Below are 22045 nucleotides of genomic sequence, written 5' to 3' on the forward strand. Positions count from 1 at the left end.
GGACCGGCCCCGCTCCTCACCCCCGGGGATCCCACCGCCCCCACCGCCGCCGGCGCATGCGCGCCGAGCCCCGTTCGCCGGTACCCGGGGTCCCGTGCCCGGTACCGACCCCCGCCCCGCCGCCCCCCCGCGCGGCTCATCCCCCCGCGGGTCAGCCCCGGGGCAGGGGCCGCTCCGCGCCGATGCCCCCGGCGGCCCCCGCGCCGCCGCCCCGCGGTGCCGGCGGGCGCTAACGGGGCCCGGCCATGCGGTCCACGGCGTTCCGGGGGGGCGGGCGGCGGCGGCCCGAAGGGGCGGGCGGGGAGGAGGAGGAGGAGGAGGGGGAGGAGGGGGAGGAAGGCCCCGCTCCGCCGGCCCGGCGGCCCCGGGCCCCGCCGCCGCTGGGGGCACACACGGGCCGCGGCTGCGGGGTGGCGGAGCGGGAGCGGAGCGGGGCCGCGGCGGGGCCGGCGGCCGGCGGGGGCAGGGCCGCGGCGGGGGATGCGGGCGGGCTGCCCGGGGAGGCGGCGGCGGCGGGGCCGGGAGCGGGGCCGGGGCCGGGAGCGGGGCCCGCGGAGCCGGGGAAGCGGCGGCCCGCGGCCCGCGCAGCGATGGGCGCCGGCGGAGGGTCGCCCGGGCAGGCCGCCTGCCTGCGGCAGATCCTGCTGCTCCAGCTGGACCTGATCGAGCAGCAGCAGCAGCAGCTGCAGGCCAAGGAGCGGCAGATCGAGGAGCTCCGGGCCGAGCGCGATACGGTACGGCGGGGGAATGGGGGTGGGGAGGGAGGGGGGGCGGGAATGCGGCGTGGAAGGGGTTAACTCCCGCCAAGGTTAACTCCTCCTTGAGTTTAACACCCCCCCCTCCAGATTTAACCCATTCCCTGTGGGGTGACCCCCCCTCAGGGTTAACTCCCCCTTTGGTTTAACCTCTCTCATGATTAACCGACCCCCACCCTAGGGTTAACCCCCCCCCCCCAGGTTTAACACCCTTCTATGGGGTGACCCCCACCGTGGGGTGATCCCCACTAAATTTAACCACCCCTAGCTTTAACACCCCTCCCGTAGAGTGATGCCCCCTCCCCTTAGGGTTAATGGCTCCCCAACACCACCCAGGGGTCCCTGGGACTGTGGTGGGATTCTGCCCATCAACAGGAAAGCTCTCACTCCCCGTGACACCCAAGGGGTTAATGCTCCCCCACTTTTTTGGGGGTAATGCCTCTCTCTTTGAGGGTTGATTTCACTTCTCTTTGGGGGTTAATTCCATCCCCTCAATGCTTAATTTACACCCCTTCTTGGGGTTAATACCCCCCTTGTTGTGGTAATACCCCCCTTTTTGGGGGTTGATTTAAGCTCTTTTTTGTGGGTTCAGTGTCCTGCTTGGGGGTTAATGTACCCCCTTTTCTGGGGGTTAATTTTACCACCTCCTTGGGGATTAATTCTGTACCCCGTGGGAGTTAATGCCATGCACCTTTGAGGGTTAATTCTGTGCCCGCACTTTGGGGTTAATGCCCCCCTCTTTGGGGTAACCTGTTCCCCTCTTCGGGGGTTAATGCTCCCCTCTTTGGGGGTTAATGCCCCCCTCTTTGGGGGTTAATTCCATCCCCTTGAGGGTTAATGTCCACTTCTCTCTGGGGATTAATTCTGCACCCCATGGGGGTTAATGTCCCCCTTTTTGAGGGTTAATTCTGCTCCCCTCGAAGCTTATGCCCCCCTTTTTTGGGGGGTTAATGTCCACCCCCATAGGGGTTAACGTCCAACCGCCGTGTCCTTAGGCCTTAGTGCACCCCCTTGGGAGTTAATGTGCCCCTCAGGGCAGTTAACCTGCTCTCCCCGTGGCACCCCAGGGGTTAATCCCTCCCCATGGCCTCACGGTTCTCCCCTCGTGGTGGAGGCCCCTTGGGGGGGGTTAACGTGCCTCCCTTTGGGGGGGTTCACGACCGCCGCTGGCACCTCAGGGGTTAATGCCCCCCCTTATTGGGTAATACTGTTCCACCCCGTGGCACTCCAGGGGTTAATACCCCCCCTTCTTTAAGAAGTAATTCTTTCAGTGGGGGGCATCGCCCCCTCCCCGAGGTACCCGGTGGGTACAGAACCCTCCTGGGGGGGTTCGTGCCCCCCTCCCCAAGGGGTTAAACACCCTCCAGGGGTTAAACACCCCCCACCCTGGAGGTGTCTGCAGGGCTGGGCTCCCCCTCGGGGGTCGCGGGTGCCCCCGGGGGTCGCAGCCCCCCCCCAAAAACAAAGCGGCGGGGGCACAAAGGGCGGGGGCGGGGCGGGGGTTAACGGGCCGCCGCCCGTTACCGTGGCGACGGGCGGGGGGGGGCCTTAAAGGGACCGCGGGCACCGGGCAGGACACAGGGACGGCGCCCTGCTGCTGCCGAGGAGAGGCTGTATGCCCATCCCGGAGATTTGGGGGTACTGACAGCCGCGAGAGGCTGCCAGCTTTTGTGGGGGGCACTGTGGGGGTCACCAGAGGTTGAGCTGTGCTCCTCCACCTGCCCGCAACACGTGTGTCCTGTGTCACCCCAGAGATGCCATGTGTGCCCCTCACCATAGGTAGCCTATTTGTATGCCCACCCCAACATTGCCCTACCTGCCTTGTCCCCCCGTGGGTGTTGTGTCACCCCACGGATGCTGTGTGTCCCCCCCCCCACACACAGCCATGGGTCACCCCCCCTGCCAGCCCCACGGCGCTGCGGCCCTGTGCCATCCGCGGTGGTGGCCGTGCCCAGCTGCAGTGGCGGTGTCAGCAGTGGTGGCCCCAGTTTGTGGCAGGAAGGACGGGGACACCCCACGTGATGTCACCGCAGGCAGTGCCGCGTCCCCCAACATGGAGGAGCCACTGCGGCAAGTCCGTGATGGCACTTCAGGGACTGCCCTGGGCACAGCCTCCCGGGGTGACGCTGCTGGGGACAGGGGACTGCCACACCCTGGGTGCACTGGGCTCTGCTCCCCAAAGCTGGGTCCCTCCCAAAACCACTCCTTTGGGGGTGCTGGGAGCCCCCCACTCTGCTGTCCAAAGCAGCCCTTCTAAAGGGTGCAAGCCCTGGCTGGGGGCAGGTGACCATGGGCAGGGGTCACCATTGCAACCCCCCCTCACCATCCTGCATCCTTGGTGAGGATACACACAGGGTGGGACCCCCAAATTCTCTGGTTTCTGCTGCCCCATCTCTGGAAGTATTCCAGGCCGGGTTGGACCAGGTTTAGAACAACCTGGGATAGTGGAAAATGTTCCTGCAGCGGGAGAGTGGCCATTTTGTGGCATTGGACATCCAGTGGTGGGTGCCCAAGGGGGTGACCCCAGCCCGAGGTGAGCCCTCCCTCACCTGCCTTGCAGCTCCTGGCACGGATCGAGCGCATGGAAAGGCGGGTGCAGCTGGTGAAGAAGGACAGCGAGCGGGAGAAGCACCGCATCTTCCAGGGCTTTGAGGTGGATGAGAAGCCGGAGGCAGAGGCATGTGAGAAGTTGCCTTTGGAGTGTCCCCAGGACCTGCTGGAGCCTCCCCCGACCCTGCAGCCCAAGCACTTCCCCTACGGCAGGAACGGGAAGGGGCATAAAAGGTACAGAGTGCATGGGGGGCTGCGTGGGGAGAAGGGGGGACACTCCCTATGGCTTCTGCCCAGAGGCCTTTGAGGTGCTTGGAGAGGCCACCCAGCACCAGGAACACATCCCCGTGTCAAGGAGAGCCTCAAGAAAGCCTGTGTAGGGCGTGCAGGGTCCCAAAATGCTGGGGAAGCCCTTCTGTTAACTGTTTTAAGTCTGGCCCTGGTGCAGCAGCCCTGGTTTGGGGGTGTCGCAAGCCCCCCACAGCATCCCTGGTGCAGGGCGGGGATCCATGTGCCTGGCTCAGCTCTTCTTTCTCCTGCAGGAAGCCAACGTTTGGGAGCGCGGAGAGGAAGACGCCCGTTAAAAAACTAGTGTCAGAGTTCTCCAAAGTGAAGAGCAAAACTCCAAAACACTCCCCGGGGAAGGAGGAATCGGGCGGCTCCTTGGCTGAAACTGTTTGTAAACGAGAACTGCGGAGCCAAGAGACTCCAGAAAAACCCCGGTCACTCCTGGAGACCCCACTCAGAGCATCAGCCCCTCCGAAGGGCCCTGGCACCCACCCTAAGGAGAAAGGCTTTGTCAGCGAGGCCGACGACCTGCCCTATCTGTCCACCACAGAAATGTACTTGTGCCGCTGGCACCAGCCGCCCCCATCGCCGCTGCGGGAGCCTTCTCCCAAAAAGGAGGAGACTGTAGCAAGTAAGGATGGAGAGAACGATGGAGAAGCTGCTGGGGCTGAGCCAGCCTGGGAACAGGGCTCAGCACCCTCATTCTGCATCTGGGAAAGGGCTCCCAGATTGCCAAAGGGAGTGCCCGAGGCACTGGGAAAGGTGCAATGCTGCTGGCTCCTTCCACTGTGGTGGGTGCCGGCTCTGGGCTCTCCCAAATCTCATTTCAGGATCACTCTGCTCTGGGCAGGGCTCCTGGCTGGTGTCTGTTGGAGCAAGCGGTGAAGCAACTTCCTGTGGGTGGGTGGGAAACGTGTCTCTGGCTCATGCCATGGTGACACAGCACCGGGGTCACCTGCTGTCCCCAAATCCGCTGCTTGTCCCGCCTTGAGCCCAGTGAGGTTGGTGCTGGCGATGGGAACTGGGCTGTGCCAGGTGGCTCAGCACGGACAGAGCCTGGCACATCCCTGGGAGTGGCTCAGGTTTGCTTGTGTGCTTCACCAAGGGACTGGAGATGAGCACTGCTGGCTCAGGGTGGGGGTTTGGGGCATGCCAAGCCATGCTCCAAGGGGAAGGATGGGCTGGAAGGGAGTGGGGAGGTGGTGGGATGGAGCAGGGGCTGTAGAGTAACACCCTTCTTGTCCTGCAGTTCCATCTTGGAGGGACCATGTCGTGGAGCCCCTGAGAGACCCCAACCCCTCCGACATCCTGGAGGTACGTGAGCCATCGGAGCTGGCAGTGCCACAGGGGCTTTCCAGGCTGTGCCACACTCCCAGAGCTGGTGGCATCTCATCCCCTCATCCAGCATAAATCTCGTCTGTGGTAGGGAGGCTGAGGTGGGGGATCTGGCCCTGGGATGATGCACTGATCCCTGTCCGGTGTTGTTGCAGAACCTGGATGACAGCGTCTTTTCCAAACGGCACGCAAAGCTGGAGCTGGATGAAAAACGAAGGAAAAGGTTGGAGCAAAGGGAGGAATGGGGGTCTGGAGTCCCAGTCTCCCTAGGGAGGATCCTGGGGTGTCACCTAGAGCAGGGAGCAGGGCAGGGTCCGGCTGGGATGGGCACCAGGAATGCTGCAGGAGGAGGGATGCTCTCACATCGCTGGCAGCCAGTGCAGCCCTGTGATAACCTTTGGAGAGTCTGGCACTGCCCGTGGCGCCTCACTTTCCCAGCCATCCTATTTTCCAGGTGGGACATCCAGCGGATCAGGGAACAGAGAATCCTACAGCGGCTGCAGCTCCGAATGTACAAAAGGAAAGGGATTCAGGAGTCGGAACCTGAAGTTACCTCATTTTTCCCTGAGCCAGATGATGGTGAGGCTTGGCAAGGGGGTGTCGGGGTGGGGGTGCAGATGAGGGGTCTCACATACTCTGGTGTCTCTCCACAGTGGAAAGTTTGCTCATCACCCCTTACCTGCCCGTTGTCGCCTTTGGCCGGCCCTTGCCCAAACTGACCCCACAGTGAGTACTGGGAGCGGGAGGGGATGTGGAGTGCCAGTGTCCCTGGGGATGTGGAATGTCCCTCCTTGCAAGCCGCCCTGCCCATTTTGGGTCTGGATGGTGTCATTTTGGGTCGGGAAGGTGCTGCAGTGACACCAGCTGTGCCCACAGGAACTTCGAGCTGCCGTGGCTGGACGAGCGCAGCCGCTGCCGGCTGGAGGTGCAGAAGAAGCAGACGCCACACCGGACCTGTCGGAAATAAGGGAGATGCTGGGAGCTCCGACCACCTCCAGGAGCTCCAAACACCTCCAGGAGGGTATGTCCTCGGGGGCTCTGAACACCTCTACGGCACCAGAAGCTCTGCCATCACCGGGTCACCACCAGCTGCTGCCTGCTCCGTGCTGACGGATGTTTTCATTCTTCTGCGATCCCAGTTTTGTTCGTTTGGGTTTTGGAACGTTTCCCGGACTCATCCCCCGCATTGGCACCGGCTTCCCAGCGCCACCGGCCAGCAGCTCTGCTCTCGGGGGCAGCGGGAGGATCCCGGCCCCGTCCTCGAGTCCCCCGTGTGCTGCCCCTGCACTCCACAGCCCGTGGCCTTGGGATCTGGGGCTCTTGGGATCGCCAGCACCAGATCCCGTGTCCGGGGGTGCCGCATCCCCCGGGACTCACCCGCTGCTGCCTTCATGTTGTGTTCAGTTAGCAGGATAAACAGCGGATTGTGTCGGAGCCAGCTGGGAACTGGGAAGCGCCTGGGATTCTCTTTTGGGAGGTTTTCCCCCCCTATTTGGTGGTTTTTTCCTCTCTGGAGCGGGGTTGGCAGAGGCAGAGGGGAGAGTTAAAAAGCAAAAATTTTTTTTTTTTTTTTTGTGAAATAGAAACCCTGTGCGCACAATTTGGGGGGTTTTAATGGTTTTTTAAAATGTAATTTAAATGTTTTGAGGTGGGCGAGGGGTTTGCTGTGAGGGGGGGCGATTATTGCCTGTCCGAGCCCCTGGGTGCTGCTGGACCCTCTTGGTGCTGGATGGGTGGGGAGGGGCTCCGTGTGTCCCCCTATCTCCCCATTTCCTCTTATCTCCCACCTTTTTCCTCACCTTCCCCCTCTTTTTCCACATTTTTTCCTCCTTTTTCCCCTCCCTACACTGAGCCTGTGCCCTCCCAGTCTTATCCCCCCACTGCCCCCCTCTCTATAATTAACCCCGAGCTTATTGAACGCCAGAAAACTCGTTTACAAAAAAAAAAAAGAAAAAAACTTAGGAAAAAAAAGAATTTAAGAAAAACAAACTTTAAAAAAAAAAACTTTGAAAACCCGGAAATTGTTAAAAAATCGATAAAAGTTCCAAAACCGCCGTGTTCTAAACAAACGTTACGGGAGGGGGTGGGGTCACTCGCGGACACGCCCGCTCGCTGGTTTTATTTTATTATTTTTTATTGCTTTTCGTTGTTGGGTTTGTTTTATTTTTTTTTTGGTTTTTTTTTTTACAATAAACAAGGAAAAGGCCGCTTCGTGCTGGTGTTTTCCCTCCCCCCCTCACATTTACCCGCCTTCGGGTGTGACGTCATTTCCGCGGGGCGGTGACGTCACCGGCGCGGGCGGCGCGCGCCCCCTGGCGGGCGGCGGTACCGGCGCCGGCCCCGCCGCGCGCGCCGCTCCCGTGGTGCCCCGCGGCCAAGATGGCGGACCGGCGGCGGCAGCGCGCCTCGCAGGACAGCGAGGACAGCGAGGGCTCGGCGGCCTCCGACAGCGCCGGCTCCGCGCCCGGCTCCCCCCGCTCCGCCCGCTCCCGCTCGGGCTCCGGATCCCGCTCCCGCTCCCGGTCCGGCTCGCCCCGCCTGTCGCACCGCCCGCCGCGCGGTGCGGCGGGGGCCCTCGGCGCTGGGCCGCGGGGCCGAGGGGCCGAGAGCGGCGGTGGGGCGGGGGGGAAGAGCGCGGCCGAGTCGGAGTGTGTGAGTGAGGGGCTGGGCGAGCCTCGGGGACGGGGGGCTCCGGTGCCCGAGGGTGGGCGGGGGGAAGGCGGGGAGCCTGGGGACACCGAGGGCAGCGAGGGGGCTGAGGGGTGTTCTGCTGTCCGGGGGAAACGAGGGAGTGGGCTGAGGGGTGTTCTGGTGTTTGGGGGAAACGAGGGAGGCGGCTGAGGGATGTTTTGGTGTCCGGGGAAAACGAGGGAGGCGGCTGAGGGGTGTTCTGGTGTTTGGGGGAAACGAGGGAGGGGGCTGAGGGATGTTTTGGTGTTTGGGGGAATCAGGGCAAAGTTGGGGACCCCGAGGAAATGAGGGAGGGGGCTGAGGGATGTTCTGGCTTTTGGGGGAGTCAGAGGGAGGTTGGGTATCCTGGGGAAATGAGGGAGGGGGCTGAGGGATGTTCTGGTGTCCAGGGGAATCGGGTTGAATTTGGGGACCCCGGGGAAATGAGGGAGGGGGCTGAGGAATGTTCTGGCTTTTGGGGGAATCAGGGTGAGGTTGGGGACCCCGGGGAAATGAGGGAGGGGGCTGAGGGATGTTCTGGTGTCCGGGGGAAATGAGGGAAGGGGCTGAGGGATGTTCTGGCTTTTGGGGGAATCAGGGTGAGGTTGGGGACCCCGGGGAAATGAGGGAGGGGGCTGAGGGATGTTCTGGTGTCCAGGGGAATCAGGGCGAATTTGGGGACCCCGGGGAAATGAGGGAGGGGGCTGAGGGATGTTCTGGTGTCCAGGGGAATCAGGGCGAATTTGGGGACCCCGGGGAAATGAGGGAGGGGGCTGAGGGATGTTCTGGTGTCTGGGGACCCCAAGGGGAAGGCAGGGGGACACTGAAGACCCAGGGCAGGGAGGGAGCTGAGGGAGGGGTTCTGGCCTCTAAGGAGGGCTTTGGGGCTGAGTGAGAGGCCTGGGGGGCTCTGGTGTCAGGGGGACTGATACTAGGATCTGCGGGGTGTGGGGAGCTGAGGGAGCACCAGTTTGGGGAACTGGGGGAATTGGGCTGAGCCCCCCCATAATGTGTGTGGAAGCTGGGCTGGGGCAGCCTCAAGTGGGGTGGGCACTGCAGCCCCCCAGGAGCAGGCAAGGGGCTTTGCTGTGGTTGCCTGTGTGTGACCTGTGGCTGGATCTCTCCAGTCTGAGATCCTGACCCAGCTCCTGGGGTTCTGTCCCTGCTCCTGGGGTTCTGTCCCTGCTCCTGGGGTTCTGTCCCTGATCTTGGGGTGCTGTCCCTGCTCCTTGGGTGCTGTCCCTGCTCCTGGGGTTCTGTCCCTGCTCTGGGGGTGCTGTCCCTGCTCCTGGGGTTCTGTCCCTGCTCTGGGGGTGCTGTCCCTGCTCCTGGGGTTCTGTCCCTGCTCTGGGGGTGCTGTCCCTGCTCCTGGGGTTCTGTCCCTGATCTTGGGGTGCTGTCCCTGCTCCTGGGGTGCTGTCCCTGCTCTGGGGGTGCTGTCCCTGCTCCTGGGGTCCCTGCAACAAGGGCAGGTGTGGGGTGGGTGCTGCTGTCTCCCCCCACCATGCAGTCCTGCAGTTGACATCCAGCTGCAATTCCCTCCTGGTTTGGGTTCTAATGGTGGTTATTTCCAGCTCTTTCCTGTTTTAGATTCCAGGGCTGGTTATTTCCAGCTCCCCCTGACTCTCTGGGTGTTTTTTTGTGGTGGTTTTGGGTTTATCTTGTCACCTCAGTCAGGTTGTATGTGCTCTGGGTTTGTTTTGTCTGCACAGATGGGTTGATCTTTGTCTTAATGCTGGAATCATGGAATGGTTTGGTTTGAAAGGAGCCTTAAAGCTCATCCAGTTCCACCTTCTACCATGGGCAGGGACACTTTCCACTATCTCAATTTAATCCAAGCCCTGCCCAACCTGCCCTTGGACACTTCCAAGGTTGGGGCAGTCACAGCAGTTTTGCTGAGCATTTTTTCCTATTTTGAGCTGTTGGCTTCTTCCAGCCCCTTCCCTGAGCTGGATCCTGCTCGTTCTCTCTTTGTTATTCCCTGTTGTTGTCCTTTCCCTGGCTCTTGTTTGGCAAGGGAGGAATCCTGGCTCCCCTGTCACTGTCACTTTGTTCCCTGGAGACCCCCAGCACTGACAGGCTGTGCTTTGCTCTCCAAATTCCCCCACTGTGGCTGCTCTAGAAGGTTCTTGGAGCCTTAGAAAGGCTCTGGGAGCCTGGAATTTGTTTCTTTTTGGTCACTGGAGCTGAATTTCCAAGGGTGGATGCAAGAGGGTCAGGGCCAGACCTTGCTGTTACTGTGTGTGGAATCATGGGGTGCTAGGTGTTAGGACAAAAAAATAGCTGTTAGGAAAAGGTGTTAGGATAGTAGATACTAAGAAAGTATGTTCTGAGAGAATTTTTTTTCATGGAAGGGGTGGCCAGGCACTGGCCCAGGCTGCCCACAGAGTGGTGGAATCCCAATTCCCTGAAGTGTACAAAAAGTGTGGATGTGGTTTTTGGGTACATGGTCTAGTGGTGACGTGGGGCTGGTGCTCATTGAAGGTTGGACTTGACCTTAAAGATCTTTTCCAATTTAAACAATTCCATAAATATTTTATGGTTTTATGAATCCATGATTCCATGTTGCTAGGACTGGGCTGCTGCCCTCCCCTCCCCTAACACCCTTCACTTTTCTCTCTCTGCAGGAAAGTGAGGATGGCATCGAAGGAGATGGTGAGTGGTGGCTCTTGGGCAGGGTTGTTTGTGTGCAAAAAAAGTAAAAACCAGGCAAAATGACTTTTCCAACAATCCTGTGGTTGTTGCCACGCCAAATATTTACTAGTAACAGCAGGCAAATGTGGGGTACAGGGACAGAGTCCCAAACTCTTCCCTGCTCCTCCTGAGCAGGCTGTGGCATTGATCCAGGGTGGTGCTGGCTTCCAAATTCCCTTGGGGAGGGGTTTGGTCCCACGGCAGAGGAGCCATGTCCAGCCCTGCCCTGAGTCCACCTCCTTTCCCTCCCCACAGCCGTGCTCTCTGACTATGAAAGCGCCGAGGACTCGGAGGTAAGGATGATCTCTGTCCTGCTGAGCCCCTGGTTCTCATGGAATTTCAGCACAATCCCAGTTTGTGTCCTTGGATCTCTTCCCCTGACCCCTCTGTCTCCTGAGGAAATGGCTTCCCCCACTCCCAGCCCCTGGCACTGGGACCAGTGTCACTGTGCTGCTGGGGAGGGTGCAGGGCCAGTACGTGCAAGGGAAAACCCTCCTGGCTCCTCACACTGGGAACTGGATTTGCCACGGCCAAGAAGGGCGTGGGAGGAATGTGGGATGCTTGTTGGGTTTTAATTAGTTGGAATTCAAAAGCAAAGTGGTGGTTGGGAGCATCCCAGGGGCTTCCCTCTGTTCTGAGGGAGCAGAGGGATGCACTTTGGGAATTGGGAGGTGCTGAAGGAATCCCATCCCACCCGTGCCTGGGGGCTGCAGGTTCCCCTGGACTTTTAGTTCAGAGCTCTAAAGTTTGAGATTTACAAGGAGTTTAGAGAAGTTCTGGTGTCTAAGAATTATAGTGAAGGCTTTCTAAGGAAAATCGATCTGTGTTTTGGGAATCTTGAGGGAAGCAGTGGCTAGAGAACATCCAAACCACCAGGCAGAGGAAATCCAAGCTGTTTATTTGGGAATTAATCTCAGTTTGGGAATTAATCTATGGTATTAACAAGGAAAGAGCACTGCAGGCTGCAGAGGTGTTGGGGCAGCTCCCAGAGCTCTTCCAGCCTGGAATCCTGCGTGGAGGCTCCCAGTGGCAGCGGGGTTGTTGCATCACTGCTGTGCCAGGATGACTGTGTTCCTGTACCTAAAAATAATGCCCAGCCTGGGCTTCCCCGGCGTAAACACCGGGAGCAGCCGATGTGCAAAAGGCTGTGTTGAAAGAGGAAAATGGAGCAGGGTTTGGTTAATCACCCCGAGCTATTTTTAGTTCTGCTCCAGCCTCCGGAGGCTCCTGGGGGTGAAACCAGGTCATGCTCCTGAGCAGAGTGAGTCAGCTGAGGAACTCCAGGGAATTTGGAAACGTGGCCCTGGCTGGATCCGGGCCCTCCGTGTGGAAGGAAGGGCCTGAGATCACCAGTCTTCCCAGTCTGCAGGAGCCTTTCTGGAGTGGTGGGATGTCACATCTTTGTGGGGCAGCTGATCCCAGCTCTGTTCCAGAAAGCCTGTTGCATCCTCCCTCTCTTGGGAGAGCTTGGGCTTAACTTGCTTTTCCTGTAAAAATACGGAGACAGGAAGAATTTTAGGAGTTAATCATCTGCTTTGGAAGAGTCATGTCTAACAGCTGGGACAGGGATCTGACTCCAGAACTGAGAGGATTTCTGGGCAGTCTCTTGCTGGATCTGACTCCAGATTAGGGGAGATTCCTGGCGGATCTGTTGGTAACAGAGCATGTTTGAGTCACTGGATGTCTCCCAGGCAGAGGAAGAGGATTACAGCGAGGAAGAGAGCTCCAAGGTGGAGCTGAAGCAGGACAGCAACGATTCCTGCGAGTCGGCGGCCAGAGGGGAGAAGGGGAATGAGAAGGTGGATCCCAAGGGAGCGGTGACGGGCGAGCGGCAGAGCGGGGACGGGCAGGTGGGTGTCCCACGCCTCCGGGCTGGGGGCTGGCAGCAGGACTGCTGCAGTGGTGAGAGCTCCCTGCTTCTGACAGGAGAGCACGGAGCCTGTGGAGAAGAAAGTTGGGAAGAAGGTTCCCAAGCACCTGGATGACGATGAGGATCGGAAGAACCCGGCGTACATTCCACGCAAGGGGCTCTTCTTTGAGCACGACCTCCGAGGGCAGACGCAGGAGGAGGAGGTCAGGTATGTGAGTGTCCCCCTGGAGCTCTGGGAGGGACAGGTCAGCTTCCAGGCTGGCCTTTCTGGGCTCCTTGCTTCAGTGGGATGCGCTGGGAAGGTCTGCGCTTCTGTTACCTGCTCTGTGTCCTGCCAGGACATTTCAACTCTTTGTTTTGAAGGAGGGATGGAAAAAACCCATAAAAAAAGCCTCATGCCAGGCAGCAGTGACTCTTCAGCTGCTTTTCTCAAATAGCAATGGGTCACCAGCAGCTGCTGGGCAGGAGGTGGGGGAGGAAGGAAGGAGGGAGTCTGCCTCCTGTGCATTCCCTGCCCCAGGAAAGCTCAGGCTCTGTGTGTGGAACTGCTCGAAACTGTCACATCTTGACCTGACAGCCCCTCGCTCCTCCCTGTGTCCCTTTTCCAGGCCAAAGGGTCGTCAGCGGAAGCTGTGGAAGGACGAGGGGCGCTGGGAACACGACAAGTTCCGTGAGGATGAGCAGGCCCCCAAGACCAGGCAGGAGCTGATCGCGCTCTACGGATACGACATCCGGTCAGCCCACAACCCCGACGACATCAAACCCCGGAGGATGCGCAAACCACGGTGAGCCCCGGAGTCACACCAGGGCCTGGGTTGTCCTGGGGAGAAGGACCAGGTCTGGAGCTCCAAAGAGCTCTGTCACGGTGGGACCGTATTCCTGGGATTTCTAGATGTGCATGCTGGGAAGCTGTTCCCTGAGAAAGTGATTCTTCCCACCCAGGGGTTTCTTTCTAATGAATTGTTCTATTTTTCTCCCTCAGGTTTGGTAGTCCCCCTCAGCGAGACCCCAACTGGTCCAACGAGAGGCCCCCCAAGCCCCCGAGGCACCAGGGTGCCAAGAGCCCCTCGGCTCCCCCACGGTCCTTCAACAGCCGCAGCTCTGCCAGCACTGGCAGGATGCCCCCTGCCAGGAACTACCCCAGGGTGGGGGGCTACAAGGAGACCCGTCCAGGCTACCGGGCTTCAGAGGCAACTGTCCTGCACCGGAATGGGGAACAAGCCAAGCCAGAGAGCAGCTACCGTGGGAAGCACGCAGAGCAGAGCCCGTCAAGGGACACATCCCCTGAGCTGGAGGTGGGACATGTCCACGGCAGCCCTGGCAAGGAGGAGGGGGCTCTGGAAAACCAAGCCACAGGTGCTGATGCTGTGCAGCCACCACCGGACAGACCAGTCGAGAAGAAATCTTATTCCCGGGCAAGAAGGACCAGAGTCAAGGCTGGGGAGGCAGGGAAGCTGGCTGAGGAAGTGCCTGCTTCTGAGGGGCTGGCTCCTGTGATTCCAAAACCCACACCAGCTGAGACCTCCCCCCCGCCAGCCAAGAGCAACTGGGAGTCACCCGTGGAATCCAGCGTGGATGGACTTGAGCAGGAGATGACCCAGATGAACCTGACAGAGCAGAACTGGAACCCGGGGCAGTCCCAGTTCATCCCGCCCCGGGAGCTGAGGGGTAAGTGGGAGCAGCCTCCTGGTTTTCCAGCAGCCCAGTGCCTCCTGAACTGTGCAGTTGGTCAGAGCTGAGCTGTCTTTGTGCCTTGTCCCAGGGTGGGTGCAGAGTCATGGTTCCTGCTGAGAAAGTGCTGCAGCAGAGAAAAAGGGAAGTTAAACATTTTTGTGTAGATGAATGGAATTAGGGCTGGGAAGGATCGAAGGGATCCTTTCCCTGTGATGTGAATCGCAGCAAGACTGATCCCTGCTGCAGGAGAGCATGAGATAAGGATCAATAATTGAGCTCTGTGGTGTCCTGCTCAGAGCAGAAAGGAATTTCTTCCTGTTTATCAGCTCATTTCCTGACACTGGGATTTGGTTGCTGATAGCCAAGGCCTGGCTGGGATTGGCAAATCCCTTTGTACCTGGGAGGAGGGAGGGACATGGGACGGAGTAACTCTGGTGCCAGCTGAGGACAGTTCCAGTTGTGCATCCACAGAGGGGTCATCCAGGTATAATTATCCCTTTGCAGAATTAGAGTCTGTTCTGGGAAGTGTTAGAATCTTTCCCGAGGGGAGTAAAACTGGAGCAAGGAGAAGGAACCGACTTGCTGCTTTCATAAGTGTCTGTGAGGTTGAGGTCATGGAACCAGAAGTCATTTGGTACTGATGGGACTGTGGAGTCTGTAAGAACAGACCCCTGGACATGCTGGAAAACCTCACAGTGGAATGAGAGTTCAAAAGTGCTGAGATTGTCTGGCTTAGAGTTTTTTTTCTAATGCACAAAAATGAAGCATCTTCCCAAATTTCCCACAGGCCAGCTCTTAGCTGCAGGTACACGATCATGTTCTGCTGTGAGAAGGCTGATGACTCTGCTGTCCCTTTTGTTTCCCTAGCAGAGGAGGGAGGAGTTATTCTGGGAAGCATTTGGCTCCCATCCGTCCATTCTGTATCCCTCTGCCTGTATTTGCACTGTGAGTGATCCATGAGCACTCCAGTGCTTGTTTTATCCATTTTCACTCTGGAATCACAGGTGATCACTTAGGCACTGTGGTTTTCAGGCAAGGTTTAAAATTCACTTTGCCATGAATTCACATGGATTCAGTTTGCTGTTGGAATCCAGAGGAACCTGTGATAAAAGTATTTACGCCCTGCAGAGGGTTTAAACTGCAGCTTCATATCCCACATGGATCCTTGATCCACCTGAAAGAGATCTGTGTCCCAGCAGACTCAGAGCTCAGAGCAGGACCTGAGTTTCAAGCTGGGGATTTAGTTTTGACGCAGGATTTAGGCGTTGCTGAGCACCTTGAATGAACGTGCAACGACAAAACAGCCTCTAATTTGTCCCAAAATATTTCAGATCACTGGGGCGATGAAGTCCAAAGGTTCTGTGTCATGGGAGCGAGAGCTGAGCCGCAGCCACGCCCCCGGGCGAGGCGGCTCCGGCCTGGGAACAAGCACAAACCACAATAATAACCAGTCTGTTCCTTCCTCAGGTATTCCCAACCATCTGCACGTGGGAACTGGGCCACCGCCGCAGTTTAACCGGATGGAGGAGATGGTAACGCGTGATCCCGGAGCGTGACTCCGGCTCCGCGGCGCGCGCGAGACGGGCTCTAATTGTCGTGGGGTTGTGCTGATAACAGGCTGTTGATGCCTCAGCCTTTCCCTTGTGGGGGTGTTCGGGGGTGACCCAGGGAAGGTTTGGTGGTCGGGGGTGTCGGGTGGGTGCCCCACAGCCCCCCTGATCCCTGGACTCTTGCAGGCAGTGCCGGGGGGCCGTGTGAAGCGCTACTCGTCGCAGCGGCAGAGACCCCCTGTGCCGGAGCCAGCGCCCCCCATGCACATCAGCATCGTGGAAGGGCACTACTACGACCCATGTGAGTGTTTTCTTCCTGCTCCTGTGGCTCCACGTGTGCTTGGAGCTGAGCAACTGGAGCAAGGATCCCCCCACAATTCCTTATAGGGTGGGACTTTGTTTTCTCTTTTGTTTGTTGTAGTGGCGTTGTGTTCTCATACAGTGTCTAAAAGGCAGCTGGGAGCCTGCCCGGTTGTGTTTAAACCCATGGAATTACCCTCAGTGTTATCCCCTCTCGATGCCAGGGCTCTTAGGACACCCCAATTCTTTCTGAAAACTGGGATTTAAATTGAACTTTAAATCGGGTCTTTTTACATTTGAGCATGGGGAGAACAGGACGGGGGATGGATTAGGAATTCCCTCCAGCATTTAAAGTGTTAGAGAAGAAATTCCCTGAGTGTTTTTCTGCTTTCTAAAGGGAGTAGAAGGCTTTTCTTTAGGGAGCATGTCCCATCTGTAAGCCCGGGAGCCTCTGTGTGCCATGGGAGCCCTCGGGGCGTGCTGGGCTGTGTGTGCCCGGCTGCAGGGGAATGAAATTCCATGGAGCTTTTCCTCACAGCCTGTCATGTGTTGTTGCAGTACAATTCCAGGGACCAATCTACGCCCACGGTGAGAACCCAGCCCCGCTGCCGCCCCAAGGGATGATTGTGCAGCCGGAGATGCACCTCCCTCATCCAGGTGAGGAGCCAGTGGGACACTCCTGGACCTGGGAAACAAAGAACTTTGTTCTCCCACAGCCTCTATCACAGAGGGAATCCATTTTCCTTAATTTCTACAACATAGAAGAGGCTTGCTCCCTCCTGCAGTGAGGCTGAACTAGTATTAGTTTTAAGGAAAGAAAAAATAGATGTTTCTGGAGCTTCCAGCCAGTGCAGGACGAGGGGAACTGAGCCTTTGGCAGCTCCCAGCTGGATGTTTGCAGGTCCCTGTGGGGCCTCAGCAGGCTGGGCTGCTCCCTTCCGTGGGCACTGGGCTGGTTCCTCACTCCCTGGCCCTGTAGCTCAGGAAAAAGCAGAACTGGGAGCTGTCAAACACGTTCTCTGCTTGCCCACACAAATTGTTTCCTGCAGTGGAGTTGCCGTGGGGCCATGTCTGGTTCTGGTGAATCGGGAACTGGGGAGGGGGCTGTGCTCTGCTGCTCTGTGTCCCTCCCCAGCGTGGGGCTGCAGGGAACCCTTGGAGCAGAGTGTGCTCCATCCTGCTGCTACCCAGGGACACTCTGGTGTTTTGGGTGACATCCGTGTGCTTCCCACCACCTCCAGGTTTACACCCTCACCAGACGCCCCCTGCCATGGCAAACCCCGGCCTCTACCCCCCACCAGTGTCCATGCCCCCGGGCCAGCCCCCGCCGCAGCAGCTGCTCACTCCGACTTACTTCTCCGCCCCTGGAGTGATGAATTTCGGGAATCCTGGCTACCCCTACCCCCCTGGAGCTCTGCCCCCTCCGCCCCCTCCTCATCTCTATTCCAACACGCAGGTAAGCCGGACGCGCCGCGGCTCCTTCCCAGGCAGGAGCAGGTGGGATGTTGTGGAGCATGGGGTGTGTTCTGTGAGGTGTTCCTGGGAGAGGATGTGCAGCAGCACAGCTGCTCCATGGGGGAAGGCTGCTGTCATCCCAGAAAGGATTGTTCTCATGGCTGCTGTGCGGCTCCCTGAGCGTGGCAGGCAGTGGGTGAAATCCTCTCCTGGGTGGTATGGAATTGAGGTGTTTCCTTATGGAACAGGGAAATAGCCTCTCCAGGGCTGAGCCAAGGATACCTTGGGAATGGCTTTGGAAGTCAGTTCAGTTTGAGATAGAGGCTGGGAACTGGCTGGTGTGAGCAGCAGGGGGATGGATTTTCGTGCTCCATAGCCCAACTCGATATCTAAGGTTGCTGCCGGGCAGCGAGGAGGCAGATTGGATTGGGTCCCTGAGGAGGCAGATCAGTTCAGATTCCTGAGAAGGCAGATCAGACCAGATCCTGTAGGGACATGGGTCAGATTCCTGTGAGGAGGCTGATCGGATCAGATCAGATCCCTGAGGATCAGATTGGGTTGGATCTCTCTGAGGATCAGACCAGATCCTATCCCTGTGAGGAGGCAGACAGACCTAATCCCTGAGGAGACAGATCAAACCAGATCCTTGAAAAGGCAGATGAGACCAGAGCAGACCAGATCCTGGTGCCATGGCTGGAGCAGGGCTGACACGCTGTGACTGGAGCAGGGCTGACACGCTGTGGAAGGCTGGAGAGCTGCATGTTCCCTGTGCTCCCAACCTTCCCTGCCCTTCCCACTGCTCCAGCTGATCCTGGCAGGACCTCACCCTGCTTTGAGGGAACTTTCCCCCGAGGCTGCAGGGCTGGATGTGCAGGGGAGCTGTGTCCAGGCAGAAAAGCTGCTCTTGAGAAGTCCAGGCATTCCATGGACTGCAGGGTGAGGGAATCCCATCTGCATAGGCTGTGTCCTGACCTTGCTAGAATGGGGGCACGTTGGTGAGGGGTGCTGATCTCTGGGGTGCACAGCCCCTCTTGGCTCTGGCTGGGGGCAGCTATCCAGCCCCAGTGGGTGCCAGGAGGGGCTCACAGGGCCCCCCAGCCCGGAGCTCTGACCCTGCTGCTCCTGCAGGCGCAGTCCCAGGTGTATGGGGGGGTCACCTACTACAACACTGTCCAGCAGCAGGTGCAGCCCAAGCCCTCCCCGCCCCGCCGGACATCCCAGCCTGTGACCATCAAGCCACCCCCTCCAGAGGTACAATCCCCTCACCGTTTGTCCTTGTGTGTGTGTGATGTCACTGGTGTGTGTGAGGCTGCAGTTCTCCCTCCCATTCCAAAAATATAACGTTGTTCTTTTGTAAGGGGAAATCTTAAACTGTCTCGTCTCTGACCTGTCCCAAACCTCAGCTTCTCGTTGCAGGTGGTAAGCAGGGCTCCAGTTAATTTGAGTTACTTAAATCTTTAAAACTAAAACCACGTAAAAAGTAAGTCTGAAGTTGACTTTTTTTTATTTTATTTGTTCAGGGTAGAAAACAGGACAATTTTGAGAGGGAAAAGTCCAGCCCTGGCTGGAGGAGCTAGGAGGCAGGGAGTTCTCTGGAGGGATAAACGTTGAGAACTCAGCAGATAATTCAGGCAGTAGAGTTAAAGGTTTTTCAGGTTGTGAGTGCTTCCCTGTACTGGGAATGGTCTCCTCGCTCCAGTGCTGTGAGCTGTGCATGTGTGAGCGTGCTGGAATGCCATGTGTGTTTTTGGTTTCCCTTTCCATACTTTCTTCACGTATGGGAGCCAAGCAAGCCCAGACCCGGGCAGGCATGTGCCGGTGGGTTCCTGTACACGGGGAGGGCTGAGAAGCAAATTGTCTCATGGAGGGGCCCTGAAAAGGCCTTGTGATGGAAAAATCTGGAACCATGAGGAGAGGTTGGCACAGGGGCCTGGTTGTGCCCAGAGAGGCGGGTGGGGGGGTTGCCAACCGGGGTGGGGTCTTGCTGGGAAGACCCAGCCATAGCACTGTTCCCCCCATGCAGGGGTTTGGGGGGCCCTAAACCTCTGCTGCTCTTCCCTTTTTCCCCCTCCCAGGACAGCAAAGGTGAAAAATCAAAGGAGAGGAGCAACACGTAGGGACACAGCCACAGGAATCCCAGCACTAGACTCGGCCCCTCGACGAGGAGGAAGCTGCTCCTTGGAATGGCTCCTTCCCTGCGCGGAGGTGAGGCAGCGGGATGAGCCACCTGCACTGTGCTCAGGACCAGGCGCTTCCCCCGCGGCCCGAGCGGTGCCTTCCCAAAATCCATCTTGCTGCTGCCCACCCCCCTTCTCCCCCGTGCTGGGGCCGCCAAAGAACCAACCCCCGAGTCGGTCCTTGGCCACACGTGCTCCCAACTTCTCCCCGTTACTAAACGTTCCCCGCTCCCTCCTGGGATGTCCAACTCCGCTGGCTTGATCGTGGTCTCTGTTTTTATTTAAGGAATGAAGCAGCTCCTTCAGTAAAGCTGATTTGTTTCTTTTGGGTATTTTGTTCTTATTTGTTTGGGTAAGCAGCAGTGACGTCCCCCCCCCCCCACCCCAGTTCATTCTTCATTTCAATTTGCTTTTCAATTAGCAAGTTGATTTCTGCCACTTCTGGTGCAGGGGAAGGGCAGTGGAGCCGTGGGAAGCTGTCAGGAATGCACTGCCTGGGCAGGAACCACTTAACTTAGGAGCTCCTCCTGATTTTTTTTTCTCAACAAACTGTTGATAACTGTTGTGTGTGAGCTCTCAGAGGGGAATCCACAGGGTAGCCCCCATCCCTGCCACCCCCAGCAGCACAAGGGGATGTTTCCACCCTCCATCTGCCAAATCCACAGAGAGGGGGGGAGGTTTGTGGGCACCCAGCACCCCGACGCTGCCTGAGCAGCCCAGCCAGCACCCAAACCAGCTCGGCAGGGCCAGGTTCGCTCCCAGCACTTGGGTGTTGCTGCTGGGGCTGTGGAGGGTGTTGGGACCCGCCCCAACGCACCGGGCTGGGCTCCGGCCCCACAAGGAAGCACCTCGGCCCTACACCAGCTCCCGCCTCAGTTCCCCACAGCAGCCTCGTGTCCCCTTTGGCTTTGTTGATGGGTGACTGTCACCGCAGCTGTGCCGCGCCGCTCCCGGCTGGCTCTCGCGTGCCGCAGTGCAGCCGCTCTGCATCCCGCGGCTCCGGCCCCGCTCTGGCTTGGCCACGGCCTCGCAGCCGTTTGCAAATTGCATTAGGAAACTTGGCAGGGCCGGCTGCTGATTCCTGCCCGTTCCTGCCGGTTCCTGCTGCTCTCCTGAGCACGTGCCGGGACGCCGGGGGGACGCGCCAGCTGCCGGTGCAGGCACTGGGTGAGGGGGATGTCACCGAGCGAGAGGTGGCTCGGCCACCCCGTCCCCATCTGTGGCCAGGATGGGGGACTGGCACCTACCTGCTCATTCTCTGTGTGGATCCCTCATACACGCTTGGCTTTCCAGCAGAAATTCCTTCTTTGTATGATGTTTGTGACTCTGTGACCTTCTGTGTCTTGTTTCAGCCACCAAAGCCACGTAACCAAAGCAGAATCCCCTCGTGTTTCAGGTCACCATGTGTCATTGATGCATTGGTCACACAACCAAAATCCTGGACCTTACACCCCCATGCTGGGGTTTTGGTTTTGTTTGGATTCCTTTCCTGCGGCATACACGTCCCTAACAGCTTTTTAGGAAGCAGACAGCTCTTGTGTGCCATTCCTGGGGCTGATATCCACAGGGACAGTGTCCATCTGAGCTTCCCTAGCAGGACCAGTGCCAGCTCTGCTGTGTCCCAGGAACTGCTCCCTCCCCAGGAGCCGTTCTCCCTTCCCAGGAGCCACTCTGCTTTTCTAGGTACGGCACTGCCTCTCTCAGGAGCTCACAGTGGGACTGAAATTACGCCTCTGCTGTGCCTGGCACCAGCCACCCTCACCCCCACATCCCTGAAAGCAGCTGCCACCCATCCCCAGCCCAGCTCTGTCCCAGTAGTGGGGCTGGAGGGAGCCCCTTGTCTCTCTGGGAGTTGATGTGAGCCCCCTCCTCTCCCTCAGCCTCACTGGCTCACGGGGGAGGACCAACTGTTGTGTTGGTGGTGCAGGAGCTGCCACCCACACGTTTGTGGCACGCTGCCTCCGCCTTGGCAGCCGCAGCCTCCTGCCAGCCCCCCGCCCACCTGCCCACACCAAATGGAGGTGGGGGGCTCGTACCCCACTCCTGTTACCCTGACCCTGGGGATGGAGCACCACGGTGAGCTCTGGCCTCCTGCAGCCAGGTTTGGCAGGGGCAGGATGCTGCTGGCCCTGCCAGTGCCATGGTGGAAGGGTGGCTTTGAGGGACCCCAGCTCCTCCCTTTGCATCCCACTCCCTTTTTCCCCTTCCCGTCAGGTCTCCCCGATTCCTACCCTCACTCTGGGAGTAGGGTGCAGATCCCAGAGCCATTCCAACAGGAGCACCAGCAGCAGGCATCACCTTCCTGCCCACATTGCTGTACTATCCCATTCCTCCCCAGTGCCACTGCCTCAGTTTCCCTCCCTGGCAACAGGATCACGGTCCAGGGTTTGCCCCAGCCCTTCACGGGGAACTCGTGGAGGAGCTGCCCCAATCTCATGGTGGTTCTCCCCTTCCCCAAATGCCTGGCTCCCTTCTCCCAGCGCTGCAGCTGGGAAGTGGGTTAAGGCGCTGGCTTGGGGAGGGATTTTTTTCCCGGGGTGTAATTTTTCCCTCCTACACACGGTCTGTTTTGAGCAGTGCCTGGAGGCTTCGCACCCCCGGCTCACTGCCGGGGCGGGGGAATGCGCTGGCTGCCAAGCGAGGGAAGCGCCCGCTCCAGATCCCAGCTCGTTAGGAGAAATAACAGCAAATTAATTAAGCCAATAGTTCGCTCTGCGCCAGCAGTGC

At 58.6% G+C, this 22045-nt stretch overlaps 2 protein-coding genes across 6 annotated transcripts; both read left to right on the top strand.

Moving 5' to 3' along the window:
• The first annotated feature begins 537 nt into the window (after positions 1-537).
• On the top strand, positions 538-7135 carry MSL1 (MSL complex subunit 1). The gene is made up of 8 exons (XM_021532915.3): positions 538-734; positions 3316-3539; positions 3848-4224; positions 4843-4907; positions 5084-5151; positions 5383-5507; positions 5582-5654; positions 5805-7135. Exons 1-8 carry the CDS (start codon positions 591-593, stop codon positions 5893-5895), a joined length of 1167 nt encoding a protein of 388 aa, XP_021388590.1. The 5' UTR covers positions 538-590; the 3' UTR covers positions 5896-7135.
• Positions 7136-7292: 157 nt separating this feature from the next.
• Positions 7293-19650, top strand: CASC3 (CASC3 exon junction complex subunit). 5 transcript variants are annotated; one of them, XM_085561858.1, is made up of 14 exons: positions 7293-7580; positions 10226-10253; positions 10548-10585; positions 11984-12142; positions 12219-12370; positions 12771-12947; positions 13145-13830; positions 15304-15368; positions 15573-15687; positions 16245-16343; positions 16928-17142; positions 18270-18392; positions 18545-18621; positions 19217-19650. In XM_085561858.1, exons 1-13 carry the CDS (start codon positions 7308-7310, stop codon positions 18578-18580), a joined length of 2166 nt encoding a protein of 721 aa, XP_085417984.1. In that variant the 5' UTR covers positions 7293-7307; the 3' UTR covers positions 18581-18621; positions 19217-19650. The 5 variants fall into 5 exon arrangements, with proteins under 5 accessions (XP_085417984.1, XP_085417983.1, XP_085417985.1 ...); XM_085561857.1 differs by having other exon boundaries at positions 18558-18621; XM_085561859.1 differs by having other exon boundaries at positions 16988-17142; positions 18558-18621.
• Positions 19651-22045: the final 2395 nt, after the last annotated feature.

The sequence above is a fragment of the Lonchura striata genome, chromosome 27, assembly GCF_050655825.1.
Source record: "Lonchura striata isolate lonStrDom1 chromosome 27, ASM5065582v1, whole genome shotgun sequence".
NCBI classification, from domain to species: domain Eukaryota; kingdom Metazoa; phylum Chordata; class Aves; order Passeriformes; family Estrildidae; genus Lonchura; species Lonchura striata.

What these genes read in the sequence shown, in the direction of transcription:
- MSL1 (XM_021532915.3), top strand. Translation starts at nt 591, where the DNA reads ATGGGCGCCGGCGGAGGGTCGCCCGGGCAGGCCGCCTGCCTGCGGCAG. An exon ending in ACCCCTCCGACATCCTGGAG is followed by an intron (nt 4,908 to 5,083) that starts GTACGTGAGCCA and finishes GTGTTGTTGCAG; the next exon opens with AACCTGGATGACAGCGTCTT. An exon ending in GATGAAAAACGAAGGAAAAG is followed by an intron (nt 5,152 to 5,382) that starts GTTGGAGCAAAG and finishes CCTATTTTCCAG; the next exon opens with GTGGGACATCCAGCGGATCA.
- CASC3 (XM_085561857.1), top strand. Translation starts at nt 7,308, where the DNA reads ATGGCGGACCGGCGGCGGCAGCGCGCCTCGCAGGACAGCGAGGACAGC. An exon ending in GCGCGGCCGAGTCGGAGTGT is followed by an intron (nt 7,581 to 10,225) that starts GTGAGTGAGGGG and finishes CTCTCTCTGCAG; the next exon opens with GAAAGTGAGGATGGCATCGA. An exon ending in GATGCACCTCCCTCATCCAG is followed by an intron (nt 16,344 to 16,927) that starts GTGAGGAGCCAG and finishes CACCACCTCCAG; the next exon opens with GTTTACACCCTCACCAGACG.